Here is a 23860-nt window from a genome sequence, read left to right as displayed (position 1 = left end):
AAAGGCTTGATCAGACCAAGTAGGTCATCAAATCAAATCGAAGCATTGACGTCAATGCTGCTGCTAGTTCTGCCGTTGTTTACCTTTTTCTTCTTCTTCTTCTAGTCCGTAGAAAGAGCAAAGGCAGTAGCCTTTCCTCATTAGCGCCACCTCTATTCAGGAGAAGACTGCAACAAGTGTCGCGACCACCACGCGCGAGTATAAACAGTTACGGTGCTCTCATGACGTCACATTTGCGCGCGCCAGCTTGGCTGCGGCTACTGAAAAGAGGCCTTTAGTCAGTTAGTCACAACAATTACGGAAAAGTGGGGGGAGGGGTGAGCATGCTGTGTTTTGTTTGAAATTTACTTGGAACGTCAACAGAAGTAACCTCAAATTCTCTAGACATTTTAATTTAAACAGGAAGAGGTCTAAAGCCCTATTCGCACGGGACTAATATTACCTGGGGACCTTTAGTAATTTGTGATAATTGCAGAGGTCAAATTACGTCAATTACATTATGTCAAATGACCTACCATATTTTCGGTGTGATAATATTAGTCCCGTGTGAATCGTCATCTCTGTGATTCGGGGTTGTATTGGCTGTGTTGGCAATTATTAAGGAAAGTTTTGACATCATATCTGGGGGATAATGTCAGTAAATTCAAGTACAATACAGACTTAGCTTATCCCGTTTGAACACACCGCACAAAACACAGACGTGGAGGGGTTACATCTACATCACGTGAGGTCTCCAGGTAACACTAGTCCTGTGCGAATAGGGCTTAAGACTGTTTTGCATTTGTCAGACATATTTTGTCATTGCTGTGTTATCATTTTTACAAAAACATATTTTAATTCTTGTCGCAATGTTATCAAGTTCCTCTTTGAGTGAGCTCAGAAGTTTTGATTGAACTTTTTTCCCCTTCAGCTTCTCTACTTTTATAACGTCATTAGGAACAGTGTGTGTGTGTGTGTGTGTGTGTGTGTGTGTGTCAGCTTAAGCTCCTACTGTTCCCAATCTCTCTCCACTGGAATGTGCCATCTCCAGCTGTGTGTTTGGATTCACCAACCAAACAACATTCAGACAGGAAAACACACATTCTTGTACATTGTGTTCATCAATCTGTGTGTGTGTGTGTGTGTGTGTGTGTGTGTGTGTGTGTGTGTGTGTGTTTGGATGGACCGGAAGCTTCTCGTTAACCCTTGTTAATCTGGTGTGGATGTAATGAGACAGACGAGCGTTATGTAACAGAGTGGGTGTTGATTTCACAAACACAAGGGGGGCAATGTATATGTGTGCTGTAGCAGCAGCAGCTCATTGTGACTGGAGGAGCAAAGAGAGGGTTAACAGCAGGTGGTTAATGTTTCTCTAACAAAATCATTTTACTGCCATAAAAATATTGTCTACCTATGGCTATGTTTAGACGGAAACGATCTGAAGAGAAAACGCAAAAGTGGCGTTGCGTTCTCACTTTTTATTCTGCGTTTAGACGAGCGTTATGGGGGGGAAATCTGCGTGCATGTGGTGACGCAAAAGTGTGTGAAATGCGATCCACCAAGTCTGCGCGCCTGCGTAGAACCTTCCTTCTACTTGTCTCCCTCTCCTCCTCCTCTCTCCCTCTCCTCTCCCTAGTAGCGCGAAGCGAACAACAAAAGCTGACAATTTTGTCTGACGAGGAGGTGGAGTTATTGCTCCAAACAATGCACACAATCGGCACACACACACGGCACACACACACACGGCGCACACACACACGGCACACACGGCGCACACACACACGGCGCACACACACACGGCACACACACACATGTGGCGCACACACGGCACACACACACACACTCGCACAGTGCGTTTTTACCCTTCAGACGGGAATGCAACGGTGGAGCGTTTTTAAGATTTCCACTCTGGAAGGTGGTTTCTCTTTTTTTGCGTTTTTAAGCCCCAAAAATGCAGTCGCCGTCCAAACGAAAGGCACATCTGATAAAATGTTTTGTCGTTTTCACCCGCGAGCGTATTCGTGTAAACAGGGCCTATATCCACATCCCAACATTAAATGCATGCGCATACTTTAATGAGCTTAGGGATGACTGTGTATTTATGCCTGGACTGTAAGACTGCACAATCCAGTTAGACCCAACACAAGTGAATTTTGAAGCTGCAGCTGGCAATTGTGCATGCCAGCGAGACGTAACAAACTTGGACTTGCAGCACATTTTGCCGCTGTGCACGCAGTTAGTGATGGCATATCATTTGTTTATACAGTCAAAAGCTAGAATGAGGTAAACAGGGCAACATGACCAGCATTCATGTTCAATAAAACCGCCTCTGATATGTAGCAGACAGTGCCACATAAGCAGCACTTTCACTACACAAACAACACAGTGACTGCATTTAAATGCATGCGGGAACAGTATGATCTAACAACAGCAACTCCTGCTGCAGATAGCTAACAGTCATGTGATAGCATCCTTAATAATTGTGTCATAGCCAATCAGAATCAGCCCATACTGCCTATTTTAAAGCATTTGCCATTTGGAAAACCACAGCTAATTGGTTGGGAGCAAAATCATCTTTATTACTTACTTAAACTTAGCTAGTGCAACTAACGTTCTCTCTCCACCTTGTCACTTTTGAGAAAGTTGAAAAATGGCAACTTTGGATTTGGATCGTGCAACAAATCAGGCCTGCTTGGTTCTTTCGAAGAATGATCGTAAAGATTTACAAAGAATATGTTAACTGCATTCACTATCTAACTGGGACATTTTGGGACCGATTGGTGGGGATTTGCTATCGACAAAATACACACGTCTCTACACTGGTAAGTGTAAGTATGATGTTTAACCATGTATCCAGCTAATTTAAATAGCAGTGTGCAAACGTTCCACGTAAACAAGTTCCTTCCCGAGACTATTTAGCTGAGCCACTGTCTCTGCGTCCGGAGCTTAGCGCCGCCCAAGACGATTGTGATTGGGTTAAAGAAATGCAAACAACCCAGAGCGTTTTTTTTTCTCCTATCCAGGAGTGTATGTGTGGTGAAGCCAGATCTTACTCCGTAGCGCTGTGGAGATAGGTCTGGCAATGCGAGACTAACAACCGATAAAAGAGGATCATCTGTCCTGCACACTATCTCTGTTTTGTAATTGGAGATGGATGAAGTGTATTGCCTTTGGCATGACCTCAAGCTAACCCCCTCACACAAACGCACCTATATATATTTATATATACACAGTCTGTTTGTTTCTATCGAACCTCACCCTCCCCCTGCAGCAAACACATGACACTGTAGTGTTTGGGCGTACAGTCAAACCTTGGTCGTGTGTGTTTGTGTCAGCTGAGTTCCCTGTATGTTTTATGGCCTGTGGCCTGTGTGCTTTTTCATGAGGCAAGAGAGAGACAGGGTAATAGTGCGCGTGTGTGTGCATTCAGCCGGGAGACATTACAGCCTTCATACCTAAAAAGAAATACCGATCTTCCACCCAGCTCGCCCTCCCTCTCTTCAATCTTTATCTTCATTCTTTCCATCTCACCCATTAACCCCCAAGATCTGTGTTCTTCTCCTTGTTGTTTTCTCCTCTGCATCATGTTTTTGTTTATGTCTGTCCTTGCTGGATTATTTAGTACTCTTTTGATACGTTAGATGATACACAGGTACTAGACACCAGCTCACAAAGTGGGATATTATTTTCCAGAGATATGAATGATTCCATGTTACCAATATAGCCAAATTTAACAGTTGTATGTGAGAAACAGTCTGATCATTGCTCTAGCGAAAACAGGAAATAGTTTCTTCCACTTAAAATGTTTCTTTTGTTTCTACACCATCCCTTTTCTGCCGCTTATCTGAATCTGGGTCTGAGTTGTGGTGGCAGCAGGTTAAGCAACTTAGACCCTTGACCTTTCCTCCAGCTTTTCATGGGGGATCCAAGGCGCCCCAGGTGGGATATATAATCCCTTCTCCTACTCTAGGTCTACCCTCAGGCATTCTCACAGTTGGGCATGCTTTGAAAACTTCCACAGGGAGGCGTCTTGGGGCATCCTAATTACATTCCCAAACAGTCTTAGATGGTTTCGTTTAAAGGCGCTGACACACCAACCCGATAATGGGCCGTCGGACAGTCTGGTGAGGTCAGTGACTCGAGTCTGTTCGGTGTTTTTTGTGCCGTTGTCTGTCCGAGGAGCTGTCGGCCTTCATTTTGGCCGACCTGATGTGTTGCGTCGGAGGGCGGGCAGTCGGACTCCATGACCAATCTGATTGGTGGAGTGCTAACCCGGAAATTACGAGCGGGATGAGCGTGACTAAAGCCTCTCAAAATCTGGCGAAAATCTTTTAAACTGACCTTTGTTGATCTGAAATGAAGACAGATTCAGCAACTGCATGGCCTATTTCTCGCTTAAAATGTTTTCAGAAACACGTTTCGGTGAACTATTTTAGTAGAACTATCTTCGTAAAATATGAGATCGTATTCTGAACGAGCCGCCATTATGCTCGGTTGTAAAATCCGGGAGCAGCCAGACCCACGTGACGCGTTCGTCCAATCAGCTGCCGGTTTTAATTTTTTGGGTGACAATACACATTAGCGCGGCCTGCTGTTATGGAGACGTATTACGTCTCGCGCACGCACAGAATGTACGCTCAAGTCGGCGTCGCCTTGGTGTGTTCCGAGGCACTTTTTGGACCAACTCAGGTAGGCAGTCAGTCCGACTGCCTTTTCTGCCGAAGGTCGGCTGTCGGGTTGGTGTGTCATAGCCTTTACGTTACAACTTGTTTGCTGCTTGATAGAAAAGTAACCTTTCACCGTTCTCCATAGACATGATTGTTACCAGCCGACCCTTCCCCTTTAAGACAGGTGGCCATGTGGGCAACGTGTGTATGTGACGTAACGTTAGTCCAACGCGTTATTATGGAACCCAGGCAACTTCTAGGTAAGACCCGCCCTTCAATAGCAATCACACGCTACTAATGGCCAGGCATCCATGATTACGCAAGGTAACGGAACCCGATTTGTTCAGGTCCTATCCCCTGACCAGTCGGCTATCCTAACCTTAACTACTCGAGGTCAATGCCTAACCCCAACCAATCGGGCTGCTTGGTTGATCAAGGTTGTTGAATATCGCGATAACGATATTACTTGCAATAAATAAACAGATATTAAAGTGCACTCAGTTCTGCAATTCTGCTGCTTTCAGTGTTCTGATAAAATACAACAAATTGCTTGTTGAGTTTAAAACAAATGAAAGGAAATTGAAATGAATATAAAAGGCACCACTAAAAAAAGACAAAGCGATGTGTTTTTGCGCCAGTTGAAAAACAAAAAATAAAGAAATATTGTGCTTCTACTGTATTTTAACAAATGTCTTTTGGCTGAAGCACTTTGTGATTCTGTCTGTAAAAGGTGCTATATCAAATAAAAATTATTATTATTATTATTATTATTATTATTATTATATACTGGCATGCTAACATGGTAACTAAGACGGTAAACATTATACAGTGTGCTAACCATCACCAGAGAAACTAATCTCAGGAACTAAACATCCTATTTGTGCATTTGTTTGCTTTTCCATTCTATCTGAAGAAACTGTGAAGATTAGGCAAATAAGACCCATGGTGGATTAAAAACCAACAGCATTTAAAATGTGGTTTTCAGCCCCGGGAGAACAATAACATCCTGTTTTTCCATGTGGTTGCTGTTGCGTGATTCCGATGTTTATTGATGTAGATTAGTTAGTTGCATTGCGAAACAGATTGCAGACCATTTAGATCTGCAGCTCCTACAGTAGACGTTTTTTCTCCACTCCCTCATTCATATAGTTGTACAATGGCTGTGTGAAAGTGTTAGTATGGAGCGTCAGAGTCAGCAACACCCTTGGACATGTGGATGATCCTGGTGTCTATTGTTGACCAACGAGACTCAAAGTTGTCTCACTTCTCTTAAAATCTCTATGCGAAAGCTCGTGAAACTGTTTTCACTCTTTGCTCTTGTTTTCCTACATCTCTTTATTACCCAACGATCATGGTCATTGTTAATTTCCTGTTAATATTGACATTGTAGCCTTTTGTGCTCTTACAGACATACACAGGGTTATTTCAACTCACCCCTCTGGGTCAGTCATGCTGAAGCTCTTTTTTTTTTTTCTTTTTTTTTTGAGTTTCTCTCAAGCAAAACAAAGGGTCTTTCAGTGGAAAGCGCCCACTGCACCGGGCAGCGGCACTGATGCTCTGTTTGTGTGTGTTCTCATAGCTGCACAAACACATGTTTGTGACTGTACCCGGTAGGGTTCAGCTGAAATGGGTGCTTAAAGGCTGATGAAATAGTTTTGATATGAGGCTGAAGATCATTTGGGTTGATACTTAGAATTCTTAGGTTTAACAGTCAAAAAGGACTTAAACGTTTGGGTGAAACAAGGACTCTAGACACTTATAGGACATGGAAAATAGAGGAATTACACTACCGGTCAAAAGTTTGGGGTCACTTAGAAATTTCCATTCCAGACAGAATACCAGCTGAGATCAGTTGCATTGTTTTTTAATCAGGGCAGCAGTTTTCAGATTACATTATGTGTTTACATAATTGCAAAAGGGTTCTCGACTGTTGTAGAAAGAAGTGGCTGATCTTTAATGCAATATCTACATTGGCCATTATCAGCAACCATTCATCCAATGTTCCAAAGGCACATTCTGTTTACTAATCTAATATCATTTTAAAAGACTAACTGAGAAAATATTGGAGAACCCTTTTGCAATTATGTAAGCACAATGCACAATGTAATCTGAAAACTGCTGCCCTGGTTAAAAAAAACAATGCAACTGATCTCAGCTGGTATTCTGTCTATAATGGAGTGGAATGGAAATTTCTAAGTGATCCCAAACTTTTGACCGGTAGTGTATTTATTTACCTATTGGGTTTAAAGCTGGAAAACCATCTACAGAGCTATAATGCATGTAATCAGCACAAGGACAGCCCTTGTGAAATTGTCCAGAAATGGTTTATTTAAAGGAACACGCCGACTTATTGGGACTTTATCTTATTCCCCGTATCCCCCAGAGTTAGATAAGAACTCCGTGCGTGTCGTAACTCTGTCTGATGCACCCACCGCTAGCCTAGCTTAGCACAGATCCTGGAGGTAACCGGCTCCAACTAGCCTACTGCTCCCAATAAGTGACAAAATAACGCCAACATGTTCCTATTTACATGTTGTGATTTGTAGAGTCACAGAGTGTAAAAATTAGAGATGGCCCGATACCATTTTTTGCTTCCCGATACCGATTCCGATACCTGAACTTGCGTATCGGCCGATACCGAGTACCGATCCGATACCAGTGTGTCATATTTTATTATGTTTTAACAACTGTATACTACTATCCCTGTATGGATGTGATATTATTTCTATCTTTGTTGTCAGTCTGGCTCAGGTTAAACTCTTTGTGAAACATGAACAATGAATGCCACAGAACTTTCTTTTATTATCCAGTTTGACAGTCAGTTATAACGGAAAAAGAACATAAATAAACTACTTTAACGTAGATTTTCTTTAGGGCTTTATTACGTGGTATCGTATCGGTGTATAAACTCCAGTACTTCCCGATACCGATACCAGCATTTTAGGCAGTATCGGAGCCGATCTCTAGTACAAATAACAAGGTCACATGAGACACAGCCATCTTCTAACCGTATACATACTGGGAACTATATTCTTATAAGGCAAAGCACTGCTACTTTTGCTACTTGGGCGGAGGGATTAGCGCAACACCTGAAAAGCACCGTTGTTACTCTCTGCTCCTCACCACGGGGCTTCTCGTGTGCTGCGAGCAAATCACTCCGCCCAAGTAGCAGAAGTTGCAGTGCTTCGCCTTCTGAGAATATAGTTCCCAGTATGTATACGGTTAGAGGATGGGTGCGCCAGCCGGAGTTACGACACGCACGGAGATGAGAAGGGTATGTATGGACTTATCTAACTCTGGGGGATACGGTGAATAAGCTAAAGTCCCAATAAATCGGTGTGTTCCTTTTAAGCAGGCTTCACAGTTGTGGTAGTCAAGGACATCAAATACAGGGATTCCTCCACCCTGTAGGCTTTAGCGAGGTGACACCCTTTGGGGCTCCTGGTCTTTGAAGTCTTTGTTGCGGTGTACATCATGTAGGACAGACAGTGGTGCTTTGATTGTAATGTATACCTTCAGAATGAGGGGGAACTCCCTGCCCGTGTGATCTCTATATGATTGCAGTGATGTAAGTGCGCCTGAGGCCGTGCAAACATTACATTCACCTGTGATCCTAAAACCAGACATTTTGTAAATGAGGAAAAATCAAAAGTGAACACCTGCGTGAGTTCAGGTTTCACCTTCTAGCTTTTTCTGCAAAGTTTTTCATCTAAACTGCTTTGATTAGCGTGTTTGTCACGAACTTTTGGAGTGCATGTTGGCAAGCGAGCAGGCTGTGAATATGGGAGTAATCGGTCAATTTTAGACATTCATAAAGAAAGGAAATGTTGAAATAATTGCCAGATTTTGCACACAATCACCAACCCGCAATCGTCAAAAACCAGAAGAAAGAAACACGAGGGCAAGGGCTACAAACAAAACACATCTGATCAGACGCAAACACTACAGGGCATTCTGACTCGATAAGCATTTAGGATTGAACCACAAATAAAACCTAAATATTGATCAATAGATCTGTTTGACGTGAGCAAATTTTTTGCTTCGGGCCCTGTTCTGTCCCGGCTTCTTCATGTCCGCTCTTCAAAAGGAGAGTGATTATTCTTTCTATTTTAAAGTAGTCGTGAGTCCCATATGAGCAGGTCTATTTCGAGCAACGGTTTTAACAGTGCTATCTGTTGTGTCCTTTTGAGAAGTGGCTACTGTTCTGCCTTCCTCTCAACTCTACCTCTGTTCTTTGTTTCGCTTGATTTCACCGTCGGCTTAAGTTTTTTTTTTTTTTTTTTTTATAGAACTGACAGAAGTATTATTGAGAACGTTTTTGAATAAGATGGTACGAGTTACTTCTGGGTAGTGATATTAGTGTTTGGGCTTTGGATAGTTGGATTTCTGAATAATGATTATTTTCAATACGAAGATGAAACCAAACTGAATAATTCCTCTTTTTATATGAATAGTATGTATTTAGGGAGCAAACACTGTTTCAAACACAGCTAATAATGGATTACATTTTGAGGAGGCACACACAGTTGATGCTTGGTCAGATGTTGGGAGCATTGTAAGCAAGTGTATTAAAAGGTATCTAAATTGATCCAGGTGTAATGTAAGTGTAACACACTTTTTTGATACTTGATGCGTTTTGATCAATCTCAGTTGTACCCAAGTGATTGTAATCAGCTTGATGACTAGTTTTAGGAACATGGGTTTGGGGAGCACTTACTTGACAACTAATTCAATTTTGAAAGCATACATTTAATGAGTAATTACAAAGCAAACATGCACCTTAAAGTAGTTACACATCGGGCCGATTATCGGCCGTCGGACAGTCTGGCGAGGTCAGTGACTCGAGTCTGTTCGGTGTGTTCCGTGCCGTCGTCCGTTGGAGGAGCTGTCGGCCTTCATTTTGGCCGACCTGACATGCTCAGTCTGAGACAGGGCAGTCGGGACTCACCCGGAAATGGCAAGCGGGATGACCGTGACTAAGCCTCTCAAAATCTGACGAAAATCTTTTAAACTGACCTTTGTCGATCTGAAATGAAGACAGATTCAGCAACTGCATGGCCTATTTCTCGCTTAAAATCTTTTCAGAAACACGTTTCGGTGAACTATTTTAGTACAATATGAGATCGTATTCTGAACAAGCCGCCATGACAGTCTGGCTTTGAATTTCCGGAGAAAACAAACCCACGTGACGCGTTCGTCCTATCAGCTGCAGGTTTTCATTTTTTGGGCGACAATACAGATTAGCGCCGCCTGCTGTTATGGAGACACATTACGTCTCGTCGCTCTGGTGTGTTCCGAGGCATTTCTTTTGACCAACTCGGGGAGACTGATCAGTCCAACTGGCTTTTCTGCCGACGGTCGGCCGTCTGGTTGGTGTGTAACTGCCTTTAGGGTCCACTGGATTTGGGGAACACTCACACTTGATCGGTCAACTAAAACAAGTTAATGATTTTAATTCCCAAATCTGCTATAAACACAAGAACTAGTCACTGAAACCAAACCTAATGTAGAGTTGAGACACCCCTCTCTCTCTCTCTCTCTCAGCAGCACTGTACATGCCTGCAGATTTCATGGCTCTTAACCAAACACAAAGACTCCATTATGGCTCCGTTCACATTCATCACTTTCTCCTCTCCTATTCCTTCCTCCTCCCACTCTTCCTCCTCACATTCACGCTTTCACCCACATCTCTGAGATTGGATGTGAAGCCACATTTTTCCATTTCATTACCTCATTCTGATATTGGAGTTGGGAAAGAAGAGAAGAAAATGTAAAAAAAATAAATAAAAGTAGAAAGGAAGGAAGGCAATGACTAGAGGTAGGAAGGTGTGTGTCTGTGTAATTATCAGCCCAGTAATTAGGCCTTGTTGCCTGTTGTCTCCCCCCCCTCGCTTGCCCTTTGAAGTTTTCTCCACCGTACTACCCAGAATGCACTTGGGAGGCATATAGGAGGGAGCAGAGGAGGGATGAAGTGGGGGTTGTCAGGAATGTGGGTCAAAAAGTGTGAAAAAAGAATTTCTGGAGATGCTGATGATGAAAGAGACAGAATGAGAATCTCAGTTCTCCCTCTATGTCTCTCTGTCGATGGCAGATTGCTTGTACTGCTTTTCATGTTGGATGAACACACACACACACACACACACACACACTCATACACTCTTCATTCATATGTGCCAGATGCTGTAATCTCAACACACACAGACACATACACACACTCACACACACATCACATGAGCCTCTTTGTTTTGGTTTGCTGCAGAGATAAAACCCGGCTCTGTTACACTCCTCTGTAAGGGAGACAAAGAGCGCTTATCTCACATACAGTGAGTGTGTGTGTGTGTATGAGGGAGAGAAAGTGTGTATGTGTTGTCTAGGAGTGTTTCCCCAATGCGGTCATTATATTTCTGCATTGTGATATTTACGACCTGGATTTTCAGCCTCATTAGCTGGAATGTTATTTCCCCTTTTCCCCATTTCTAGACTGTCTGATAGCTTTTTTGTGTGTGTGTGTGTGTGTGTGTGTGTGTGTGTGTGTGTGTGTGTGTGTGTGTGTGTGTGCCGTCATCAGATCAGCATGCCGATAGGGCCAGCATGACACACTTCTTTCCCTTCAACAGTGGGCTAATCTTCAAAAGTGTATATATATATATATATATATATATATAGTGCTGTCAAACGATTAAAATATTTAATCGTGATTAATCGCATTAATGTCATAGTTAACTCGCAATTAATCGCACATTTTTATCTATTCTAAATGTCCCTAGATTTCTTTTTGTCCAATTACTTTTTCTCATTTTAATGCTCTTATCAACATGGAAAAGTGGATTGGCTTGCTTTGTGCTTTTGTCGCCTGGCTTTGACGAGGGAGCGGAAAATTGGCATCAGCTGTGTGCTTGGCCATCAAGTGGTACTTCAGACTGGACGTGCTGCGATGATAGCTCAGTTCACAACGACAAAACACACAGATCACTTTGGTCTTGTCAATGGAACCATTTGGCAACTTTTTAAAAGTAAACTTTCCATTCAGAATCTTATTGGCATCCATTTCGGCGTCTCGCGCTCGCCATCCACTCAAAACGTAACGGTAGCCTACTACTCTGGCTCGGCTCGCAAGCCCAACAGGCACGTGTGTGGCGTGCCTGTTGTTTTGTTTCCGGTCTAGCTAGATCCGGTGTGGTGTTGTAGTTTTTCTAACGTTACTAGTTGTTGCAACAGCATGTGAAAAAAAACTACAAAGTTTGCTATGCCAAAAAGAACGTTAATCTCACCATAAAGAAATTGACGCCGTTAAAATGGGTTTGTGTTAACGCCGTTAATAACGTGTTTAACTGACAGCACTATATATATATATATATGAATGAATGCAGCCTTAGGACTGTGAGAGGAAGTCAGAAAACCTGGAGAAAACCCACGCTAAAGGGATTAAAAAGACCTTACTTTAACTGCCATGCAACTGAGCTTGTAGATCCGCCGACCCTGTGTACTGCCCCATCCGTTTCGTTCCACTCAATGACTTATACACGGAAGTGTTTTTTTAAAACTGACGCAAACTGGGACAAAATGATGCTTCAGTTTGGAAAGAGGCGGTTCCACAGGATTAGAACAGCTGGTGCAAACTGGTGATATCTTCCAGGTTGTCAACGGTGAGAACATGCAGAAACTCCACACAGAAGAGCCCAAGCCAGCCAGCGGGGTCGATCCCTGTGTGTGAGGCGACAGTACCACTGCACCACTGTGCCGCCCAACCAAAAATATATTGTCTTTTGTTATCCCATGCATTCTTCTTCCTTGTCAAAACCTGCCATTTACGTTAGCCGTAACTAGACCACAGACAGTTCAGTCAGAGATTCGGGTGTGTTATGCTGGTAGCGGCTAATGTAGCCTCGAGCCACCATCCGTCAATGTTTAAACTTCCAATTATTCCAAAACATTTTTAGGACTTCTCATCCATGTTGTAAATGTTAAGCTTGACAGTTCATTCTTGGCCTTGGAAACAACAGTTGACTCTAAGATAATAACAGGGTTTTAAATCGGAATCAGATTTATTGCCAAGCAAGTTTGCACTTGCAAAGAATTTGCCTTGGTGTATAAGTTGCATACAGTAAACAATAAACATATTAAAAAGGTAATCAACAATGAAGCAAAGTACTGCTACAGCCAAGAACATGGTCAAATTGGCATTTTGCATCACCACCCCAAATAACTGTTGGTTACTCAGAATGTCCAGCAGCATCCATTTCAAGATATTTATTAGTATTACAATAATATAGTATAATCTATTACATGAGGGCAATACACTATAATTGAAACTACAATAGTTAACCCCTGTTAGGGTGCTAGCATACTACAGACTGGTATTCAACTTGATTTGACCGACAGCCACAGTTACAAAGCCCTAACCGACAACCTAAAGAACCCTGTTTAAAACGATAATCCTACAGTGCAGTTAATATTCATGGAAATTCAGAAATCTTTTAATCAATAAATTCCTCTTCCAGTAGCCTGTAGGGTTTAATTAGACCAGCTGCTGCCAGCTGAGAGGATATTCAGGTCATGTCCCTAAACATGCACACACACAAACCTACAAAGCGTTTGTGTTCTCCTCAAATGCTGTGTGTTGCAGTACACAGAATCCGATAAACAGGTTGTGGTTGTGTGTTGTTGTGAGGTTGCGGTCATACGTCCCAACACTGATTGATGAAGTGTTTCTCGCCACACAGTGTCATGAATGACAAATTGCTGAAGTGTGTGTGTGTGTGTGTGTGTGTGTGTGTGTGTGTGTGTGTGTGCAGGCAGGCAGATGGTGTCTCATGAGTATGAGGGGAGCTAACGGCCTTGAGAGAGACTGTAAGCGAGAAAGAACGAGAGAGCGAGAGATTGTGACAGCAGGGGTCAGTTTGTTTTGCGCTGAGGGTCGGGCGGGATGGGCGGGGCATTTCTGCTGCTGCTTCCTCACTGCATTTCCTCCACTTACCCAGAGTGCCCGTTCCTTACACACACACACACACACACACATACACACACACACACACACACACACACACACACACACACACACACACACACACTTGCATGGGGCGTTAACACAGCAACACAATGAGCAGGGACTGGCTTGAGGCAGATCGAGCAAGGTGTTTCCTGTGACCTGGCTGACTGCTGCGTCATCACAAACACACTCGTCTGGAACAACACTTGCATGAGTTTGTGTGTGTGTGTGTGTGTGTGTGTGTGTGTGTGTGTGTCTGCTAACCAATTTGACTCTCTCCTCCTTCAATTAGAGTTCATTAATTTCTCCTTTGTGTAAATGTGTGAATGTGTGTGTAAGTGACAGCAGCTGGATATTCCAGTCTGTGATATTCATCCTTTATTCATGCTTTGTTCATGCTTTATTCATGTGCTGTTCCAGCATTTGCAGAGTGAATGAATATTGGATTAAAAGCAGCTTTGTTATTCATGAGCTGAGAAATTTTGGATTGTACCGAGGCTTGTGCAATCCCCCACGCAGTGTGCACACATACACACACACACACACACACCCACACCCAACAACAACAACACAGTCCTCTAAATGTTGCATTTGTCTACTTGTGTATGAGTCCATTTCTGCTGAATTAAAGTTGACTGTGTGTTTCTGTGTGTCCCCAGGCCGTGCGCTGCCCTGCGATGGAGAAGATGAAGAGGATTAAGAAGCGCCTGTCGTTAACACTCCGCTCCAGTCAGACCATCGACGAGTCGCTGTCTGAACTGGCCGAGCAGATGACCATCGAGGATGGCGGCACCAAGGACAATGGTAAAAATTCAACATATTCAGTTTTTGTTTTTCAAAACAAATCTGTAAATGGGTCGTATGACAAAATCATCAATAAGACATTAAAGCTGAGGTCAGGTAGCCTAGAGCCTAGCGACAGCAAATGTAATTTGCAGCCAGGGTCGTCTAGCAACTCTCCGTTGGCTTGCGAGCTGGAAAAACCAAACTCTAGTCAGGTCAATCACATCGTGTATAGAGTCGGTGGGCGGGCTTGAAAACAAAGGAAATGGCTGCTGCTGCTGGCGAACAGCGGTCTTTAGAATCGGCTTTGGCCGCGAGACTTGGAGTTAAGTTAAGTTAAGAAAAGAACAAAGAACGGCACTGAAGTCATTCTTAAAAAAGGAAGATGTGTTCGGAGTTTTGCCGACCTGATACGGCAAAAGTTGAATCTATCACCGTGAGCCTTTGGCTACGGTTAGCAGAAGGCTAAACTATTAGAAACATTTTCTCTCCATCTCTGAAATTGTATCTGTCTTTATTGTCAGTCTTGCTTTCAGACTCTCTTTTTGAAAAGTCCGTATTCCTTATTTTGGGTTATTTTGCAGTGTAGGCAGTTGTTGCCATTGCTAGAACAGCAACTTTTTTTGCAGGATTTTCCGCCATTGAATCAGGGTATCACCATCTGAAGGGATGTGCATGCGCATCTGCATTTGTAGAACAGCCAATAGGAATGCCTTCTATCTGAAATGACCTGTGATTGGCCAAAGTCTCCCGTCCTCTTCCTGTCCCACAGGCTAGATTTTCAAAAGCCTGAAAACAGAGCCAAGAGGAGCTGCAGAAGTCTAGTTTTGTCGCAGACTACTTGAATTGCAATATGCTGAACGACTATTATAGAATTTTTGACCAATGACCCAAAAAAAGAAAACTGCCTACCCTAGTTTTAACCTGGTGGAAGGCAAATCTTAAAAATAGTTTTTACTAGGAGGCTCTGGTGTATAAACAGCAGCTCATTTGCATTTTTATCCTATTTTTTTATTCATTGTGTGTAATTGGAAGATTTTCTGTGCTTGTAGCAAGAGGACCTAATTTACTGTTAACTACTGTATACTATTATCTTCTTGCAGCAGAAAACAACTTTTGAGTGTATGGGGACCTAAAATGTGCTTGACAAATCGGTTTAAATTGATCTTCTCCTATAAAAATGGGGTACAATCTGTTAAAAATTCCTAATGGATAAGCTACAGTTCACACTGTAAAAACATCGGACTGGTTGTAGAGAATCAGTGCCACAATCCAACCAGGGAAGGAAATTCCACTGGTCTGATTTTCTCAATATCTTCCTGTACACAACACAGCACGCACGCACGCACGCACGCACACACACACACACGCACACACACACACACATACACACACACACACACACACACACACACACACACACACACACACACACACACACACACACACACACACAGAGCTTTTAGTTTCTTGGTAGCTCTCAGGGGTATTTAAATTATGAAGCGCGGAAATTGATGAAGAGAGAACGAGTACAGCGTGTGTGTCAGTAACAGCTGTATTGGACTTCCAGTGAGTAGCTCTCTATCAAGTTATGTAACAGGAATAAGAGCAAGGGAGCTACTATAGAAATAAAATGGATAGAAAGGCCATTTCCATTCAAATCAACATAGCAGAATGGTCAGAGTGGCAGCTATTTTTATGTGTACATGGACCAACCTCCGTATAAACTTCCGTATAAACCGACTTTTTCAATTCAGGGAGGTGAGGTTTTTCCTGTAACGGACAAACGAGCAGTGGAGTAGAACGTTACGAGGCAAAGATGAGTCAAACTTAACAACTCAGTGCTTCATCCACACAAAGTACATTGCTATCGCCAGATGAGTGACAACTTTGTTCAGCTCGTCTTCCGTGATCTGTGTGGCATGGGGGCATGGCAGAGTTAGCAAGCTAGCTATCAGCCAGTCGTCCGCTGGCTGGCTGGCTGGTTGCGCTGTGCTTTTATGCTGCATTGGTGACACCGCTGACCCACTGCCAGTGGCTCTTATAGTGCATGTTTGCTGTCAACGTCAAATCCACGCTTCCCATTCATTTCTATGGGAGCAGCCGCGCAGTGCACTCTGGTAGCGTCGCGGGGACCTTGGAGAAGCCGGACATCAAGTCACCTGCTCCTTATCAGCATAAAGTTGAATCCAGTCAACTTTATACAAATGAGGAGCGGGCAGCTCGACTCGCCTACTTTCAAAAGCTGACGAAAATCTTTTAAACTGACCGTTGTCTATCTGAAATGAAGACAGATTCAACAACTACATGGCCTATTTCTCGCTTAAAATCTTTTCAGAAACACGTTTCAGTGAACTATTTTCGTAATATATGAGATCGTATTCCAAACGAGCCGCCATTATGGTCGGTATTGAAATCCAGGAGCAGACAGACCCTTGTGACGCGTTCGTCCAATCAGGTGCAGCCATCGCAGTTGTAGGAGGGTGTAGCCTGTTTTCTTTGCTTGTCAGTGGTCAGTGAAGAGAAAGTGATAACTGCTAGTGGAGATACCACTAGCCTGCAATCTCCAACAATCTCCATTTTGATTGTACTAAACGACCACAGCAAACGTTTAAAAGTTTAATGTCCTTTAATCCATTTTATTTCTATAGGAGCTACTTAACCACAGTCAAAACACACACACACACACACACACACACACACACACACACACACACACACACACACACACACACAAACAGATAGCAGCTGAGAAGGTAGTGTATTGTGACACACATTGGCAAACACACTTTCCCTGACATCTCTGTTATGGAACTTTCTGCCTGCTTTAGCATGACAGTACAGTTTGTCTTAAATGAGCTGCTGGTGTGATAGACACATGAAAGTGATTGGCTGCCACTTGTGATTGACAGCTGGCAGAATAAATAGACACGCACGTCCATCTTTACAGAATGCTTCCCATCAGTAGTTTGGCTGTCACTCCGTATCAAGAAAGAATGGAGAAAGACTCCACAATGAATTCAAGCAGGAGAAGAAACTTTAGCTGCTTCCAGCAGTAATAGAGGTCAAAGGTCAGGCCCTTCCTGTCGTTAAAATAACCATGTGGTTAATTAATAATGGTGCAAGCCAAATAAAAAGAAAATATGAATCTGTAATCTATCTTATCAAGTCCACAAGTCTCCATTCCGATTGGTTAATGTTAATACTACTCACTCAGCCCTTTTTGAAGGAATAGTTGGACATTTTGAGAACCTAGCTTTCTTGCCAAGAGTTTGATGAGAATATCAATACCACTTTCATTCCTGTTTGTTAGCTATGTAGCTGCAGCTGGTTAGCTTAGCGTAGCCCAAAAACTGGAATTACTATAATAGATAATAACTAGTTAGTTGGATTTTGTTACCTTAGCTAAGCTAACTATCTGCTGGCCATAGCTTTATATTTAGGTATAGATTTTTCATTGAACTCTCTTAGCGAGAATAAGCGTATTTCTCATAACATCAAACTATTTCTTTACATGCTGTATTTTATAATTCTTTTCTGAAAACCAGTGAAAGGTGTACATGTCTGAGTCTGACTGGCTCAACACAGTTCTGCCATAAGCCCTGCTTTATAAGAATTGTTAAAATGAGGTCCTGTTTTATATATGAACCAATAACTCTTAAATTGAAATATGACAAATATTGTATCATATTTACTGTCGATTGCTGAAAAGGTTTCTATTCCCTGCTCATAAAAGCATAAAAATCCAAACCAGCTCTGACATTTTTACTGCCTTGTTAATATGATTCATGCATGCTCAACTTGTAATTCTAAAACAACTGACAAGCACCTGAGGGCAGCGTAATGTTAATTTGTGAGGTTGGCAGGTGGGAACACAGCACAGTCTGTGAGCTCAGAGTTAAAAAGGTCAGATGAACTACAGAAAGTTGGCAGGAGCAGAAAGATAAACCCACAAGGTGCGAGAGACTTACGGCCTGTCTAATGCAGATCAGAATGGGAATATTTCAGACCGCTTTGTGCGGGTGTAGCTGGATTCTGACTGCCATTATGCCCACAGGGAGAACACTGGGCCGTAATATCTGCTTACAGGGTTTCCTTGGATAAACAATGTGATTGCTTATTGAGGCCTGTGAGTGAGGCTCATGTTTTGCTTATTGATAAAGTAACATCATTTTGATAGCCCCTTGGCTATCAACTTTCCAGTACTACTACTGTTCTCCCCCCCAGCCCTGGCCTATTATCAGGCCATTTGTTTGCAGTTTGCAGATTATCTTTATCAGCATTGTATTTGCCTGATAACCGATAAAGTTAATGAATTAAAAAGTGCTCTACCTTGGCTCTGCTACAGCTCTGCATCTGTCACTCTGCTTCGGTTTCACTCACCGCTGAGTCTGACTTAATGTCCTGCCTACAACACTATCTGACTCTCTTTTATTGGGTATTATGTTGAAAGTTTCTAATTTATTAAATCATTTCTTAAAGCAGGGATCTTCAATAGGTGGTCCGGGGCGCCTAGGGGGTCCTCAGAGTCAGTGCAGGGGGGCCTCCAAATTATTGTTAATTTTTGAAAGTTTTTTCAAAAATTAAAAAGTGAAATCCAACATATTATTAGCAAACATAAATCCCCACTGCTAAGTGGCCCATAGGTAAGGTAGTCACTAAGGCCATTCACATACTCAGTTGGTCGTTCACTGTGCTACATGTATGTTTAACATTTAAACACGATTTATAAAATCATGCCAACAATTAGTAGGCTATTTAAATAGCTTAGTATTCTATGCAAAAAGGTATAAAGGCTTTAGGCGGCCCTACACATTGTTGTAGGCCCAGTTTATTATGCAACTTCATTTCATACAATATATGTAGTAGGGGGTCCCTGCTCCATCTCTCTTTTAGTTAAGGGGCCCTTGGCTTAAAAAACGTTGAAGACCCCTGGCTTAAAGCATCTAAACAAAGTTTTGTGTTGGATTTTGTAACATTCTAAAATCTTAATTTTGATTTAAAGATTTTCATTTTCACTGTAAATGCATATCGGTTCCAAATATTGGTTCTCGGTTTTATTAACTACTAATAATCGGTATCGATATCGGCCTTGAAAAACCAGTATCTGTCGATCCCTATTAATTTTTTTTATTTAAGATTATTTTTTGGGGCATTTTTTTAGGCCTTTATTTTCACAGGACAGGTGAAGAAATGAAAGGGGAGAGGGGGGGGAATGACATGCAGCAAAGGGCCGCATGTCGGAGTCGAACCCGCGGCCGCTGTGTCGAGGAGTAAACCTCTACATGGGCGCCCGCTCTACCAACTGAGCTAACCCGGCCACCCTATTCATTTCTCACTTGAGTAGCGCAACAGTTCTCTGCTCATATTGAGTCCATTATTCGAACCTAACTAACATTACATAACTTTGGAGAATATTTGATGTCCAGTTCCATTTATTTGTACATTTTGCCATGATTTAGCCTGACGTTTTGGTATTTTTGAGAAAACAGCGGGACTTGGACTTAAATGTCAAATAAAGTTCTGTAGGTAACAAAGCTTAACCACACAGCATGCGTTTGAAACGAAGAATGCACTGCAGTGGGTTGAAGAAGATAAGAGATGATATTTTGCTCCCCACGTTGGCGTTATTGGAGAGTTGCGATGCAACCGCAGAGCCTCTGCTGATGTTCAGAACACCAGGAATGATGACAGTCGGTGCTCTGTTGTGTTTCAGAGCCCTTCATGAGGAACGGCCGCCCCCCCACCTCCCACAGCATGCACTCCTTCCTGCACCAGTACACCGGCTCCTTCAAGAAGCCTCCGCTCCGCCGGCCGCACAGCGTCATCGGCGGCTCCCTGGGGTCCTTCATGGCAATGCCACGCAACGGTAGTCGTCTTGGTGAGAGACACACACACACACACACGAGCACACACAGACACGCACACACACGGAAGGAAATGAGTAGTGGGAGAGCAGATGGCATCCGGGAACAAACAGGAAACGTGTTAAAGTCCTGAGATTTCTAGCCCGCTCGTGGCCAGAGTGACTGGGTGTCTTTCCCATTAGCAGCTTCTCTCTTCGCAGCGCCGTTTTTCACCCAAGTGACAGCTGGTCAAACTTGACGCAGGTTTCCTGCGTGAGCTGATTCATCACACTGGAGCCGTAGCAGTGAGTTTCAGCCCGAAGGGTGATGCGATGATTCAGGGGACAGTATGAAACAGAGGACCAAAGTGTTGTGGGTATCAGAATCTACCCGCCTCTGGGACTTTTTGAATATTCAGTCAAGCAAGCCGGGCAGGATCTGAAGGGATGGGCACACGGTTACATTTAACGCTTATTAGTTTGTTAAATTGCAGCAACTGGCACTTTGAAAAGCAGCATATTTTCGTTATCCTACTCAGATGAGGACACGTCGTACGTCAAAGCGCTAGTTGCTGGGAATCTTTAACTATGTCTGTTTGTGCTCCACACCTACAGATCCTGTCTCATTGACCGATCTTCTGAGTTAGCTTATTGCATAACTTGGCGTCACAGCTTCTTTACCTACAATTGACAGGTTGTGGTGGGCTCAAGATAGCGCTAAAAGCATTAGTTGATTAACTCATGACATATTGGTTCAGATATTCATCACGGTTCCACCCTACCGTATACACGTTGGTGATCTCCTGACTTTTCCTCAAGTGCCACCAGATAGTTGACACTTTTTACTTATTCAGAGAATAATCGCACAACATGTACATTATGGATTGGCACTAAATTAAAGTTAATGCACCATCTTAAATATAAGGTTGTAGGGCTGGGTGATACGGACCAAAAATCATATCTCGGTATTTGTAGGCTGGACGGCGATATATATATATCTCTGTATTTTCTACGAAAGTGAGGCCTAAATGTCTTCACTTTTTCTCTTTTTAATACATTTAGTTTTGCTTTAATGATGAAATTTCAGTTTGACATCCAGCGTCAAATTAGCAAAATACGTTGTTTTGTTTTTTGTTTGATTCATAATTTCTAAATAGAATAAAATGAAACATTTTAGAAAAGAAAATTCTATCCATATATCAAGACATTTCTTAATCAGTGTTATATATTATTTTAAGCCTATTCTTAATGCTATTATCAAAGTGAGACACTGCAACAGCAGATACTCAGTATTGGCTCCGTCATTATAACTAATAACATGAACACACTGAGGCACTTAAACTGTATCCACATTTAACAGCTGTTTCTTGGCAAAAGATTGTACAGTCTGAATAAAATGTGGAAGACTCAAAGACACAGTGAAGGTGTCACAGTGGCTCCCCGCCTCGGGGGTTGAATATCCTCCTGAGCATTCCAGCAGAGAGACTCATTATTGATTTTACAACCTGTATGATCAGATACACTTCACTGTACCAGACAGATGCTACCTTAAACAAACATGTTTAACTGACTCTGCAAACAGTCTGTTCGACTCAGCGTTTGAGGTTTTTCCATGTAGAGTTTCTGTTACAGTAGTAATGGTAATGGTTCATTATTTAAGTAAACATGTGGACCCTCATTAATGCCTCTCTAAGCTAATTTTTATAGCCGGGTGACACACTAGAGGACCCGTTGAGCCTTGCACTAGACCCTGGCCTAGATGGAAAGACCTTAAAACAGGACAGTGAAGTAGGACATTGATGTACCTCATACTGCTGCTACACTCTGCGTTCTTATTAGCAAAGCTGCTCAAGACAGTAAAGAGAATAACCCCGATTTTCCACCGGGCGCGCTTGTGCCGCGTTCCGGTTTTGTTCCGTCCTCCGCCACGCGCCATACCACACCGGGAGCGTCTCAGAAGCGGAGCGTCTTGCTGCCCGACTCACAGATTTTATTGTCTCTACAAGTGCTTTACAGATCAATCACGTGATTATAAAGCTGGTATCTACCTTCCACTCCAAGCACTCCTGTAATTTAACTCCATCATGCCTTCTCTTTTCTGGTGTTGTCTGATCTGTGATGTCTTATTATGTTTTTCCACCTCCAAGATAATCACTGCTTAAAGCACTTCTGGTTAGACGCTAACTACGTGTCGTTGCTATGTATTTGTGACATGTGCAATGACAATAAAGTTGAATCTGAATCTGAAGATGAATCTCGTCGTCCGTGGTGTTGGAGAGGAGACGTATACTAATATTGGGATGTGTTTCGGTAAATTGACTGGATGCTCTAACTGTTTCTCTTCCTTCCCGACTGTCCCAACGGCCCGCGGCTCGCGTGAAAATAGACCTGGCGCGAATCTTTGGTGGAGCGGAGAGCCGCTTCACGCACGCTTCTGGGATGGGCCGTGGCGCAGCTGGTGGAATAGCAAGCATTGACTTGAATGGCTGTGAGTACTGGTTAGTAGGGAGAGAGAAAGATCAGAAAGTCTCAACAAGTACAAAATACTCAGAAGAAAGGGAGAGAAGTGAAGGGAGGATGTGTGGAGATGATCAGGAAAGAAAGGGTGGAGAATCAATCCTTCAAGGTTTCTGGAGAGAGGTAGAAGTGAGGCAAGAGAAGATTTAGAGACATGTAAAAGCCAAAGAAAACAATGTAGAAAGATTAGGAAACAACTTTTGGGGGGTTTTCGAAGAGAAGGAATCAGGTTTGGCTGTTGGGAGGTGAAAGGATGATGGGAGAAAGTGAAAATATTATTGTGAGAGAATCCTTGGGAATTTTTGGACAAGATGAGGGAATACATAAAATAGCAGGAGATAATGAAGAGGTATGTGAAAGCAAAAGGAAAAGAAAGTAGGACAGATGAGATCATTTGGAAGCTTTGGAGAAGAAGTTAGAAAAGCACAGGTAGAGAAGGAATGTGTTGAAGCAACAGAAGAAGCCAGATTGGCTGCTGCCTATGAAAAATGTGCAAAAGAGAAAACAAGATGGGAGCAAAGGTGAAATATGTAGAGTGAAAGGGAATGTTGATGTGGGAAGTGAAGTCGGCCAAGAAACATGCAAATGAGAGACAGAGAAGTGACAGAAAAAGGGAAGAGAGATAATTTGGTTTTCAAAGAGGAGACAAGTTGAAGGAGGAAAGTGGGGCGAGAACGAGTTGTTTGAAAAGGTGTTTATAGAGAAAGTAACAAGGTTAGGAGGAGGAAAGTGTTACAGCTGTAGAAGAAAAAGGGAGAGAAGACAAAGTTTCTAGAAGGTTTTAATCTCCTGTGTCCTTAACTTATCAAAGCATGGTTGGAACGCGCTCTAAATGTGTTGGAACGGCCTGTAAGAAACAACATATGATTTATCAAACGTGCATACTCACACCTTTAAGCAGAGAATAATGATAAATCTCACCTGTTCTACACACGTGCGTATGCACGTACAGGCTTGTTTACGTACAGAAACAGCACCCAGAACGCCGTAAAAGGTGCTCTGATTGGTTCACAATAAAAGCCACCCTGTATTTTGCCAGTTGCAAAGCTTTTAATGTGAAAGAGCAGCAGTAGGAAATGT

At 42.7% G+C, this 23860-nt stretch overlaps 1 protein-coding gene across 1 annotated transcript in view; it reads left to right on the top strand.

The window, feature by feature from the left end:
* The window catches only part of cdk17 (cyclin-dependent kinase 17), a 54807-nt gene that overhangs the window by 8961 nt on the left and 21986 nt on the right, over positions 1–23860 (top strand). The window contains exons 2-3 of the mRNA XM_031306257.2: positions 14295–14439; positions 20135–20299. Coding sequence (XP_031162117.1) covers positions 14313–14439; positions 20135–20299 — 292 coding nt within the window. The 5' untranslated portion in view covers positions 14295–14312. The remainder of the gene's footprint in view (positions 1–14294; positions 14440–20134; positions 20300–23860) is intronic.

Source organism: Sander lucioperca, chromosome 20, assembly GCF_008315115.2.
Source record: "Sander lucioperca isolate FBNREF2018 chromosome 20, SLUC_FBN_1.2, whole genome shotgun sequence".
In the NCBI taxonomy this organism is placed as follows: domain Eukaryota; kingdom Metazoa; phylum Chordata; class Actinopteri; order Perciformes; family Percidae; genus Sander; species Sander lucioperca.
This window is presented reverse-complemented; position numbering and strand designations above follow the sequence as displayed.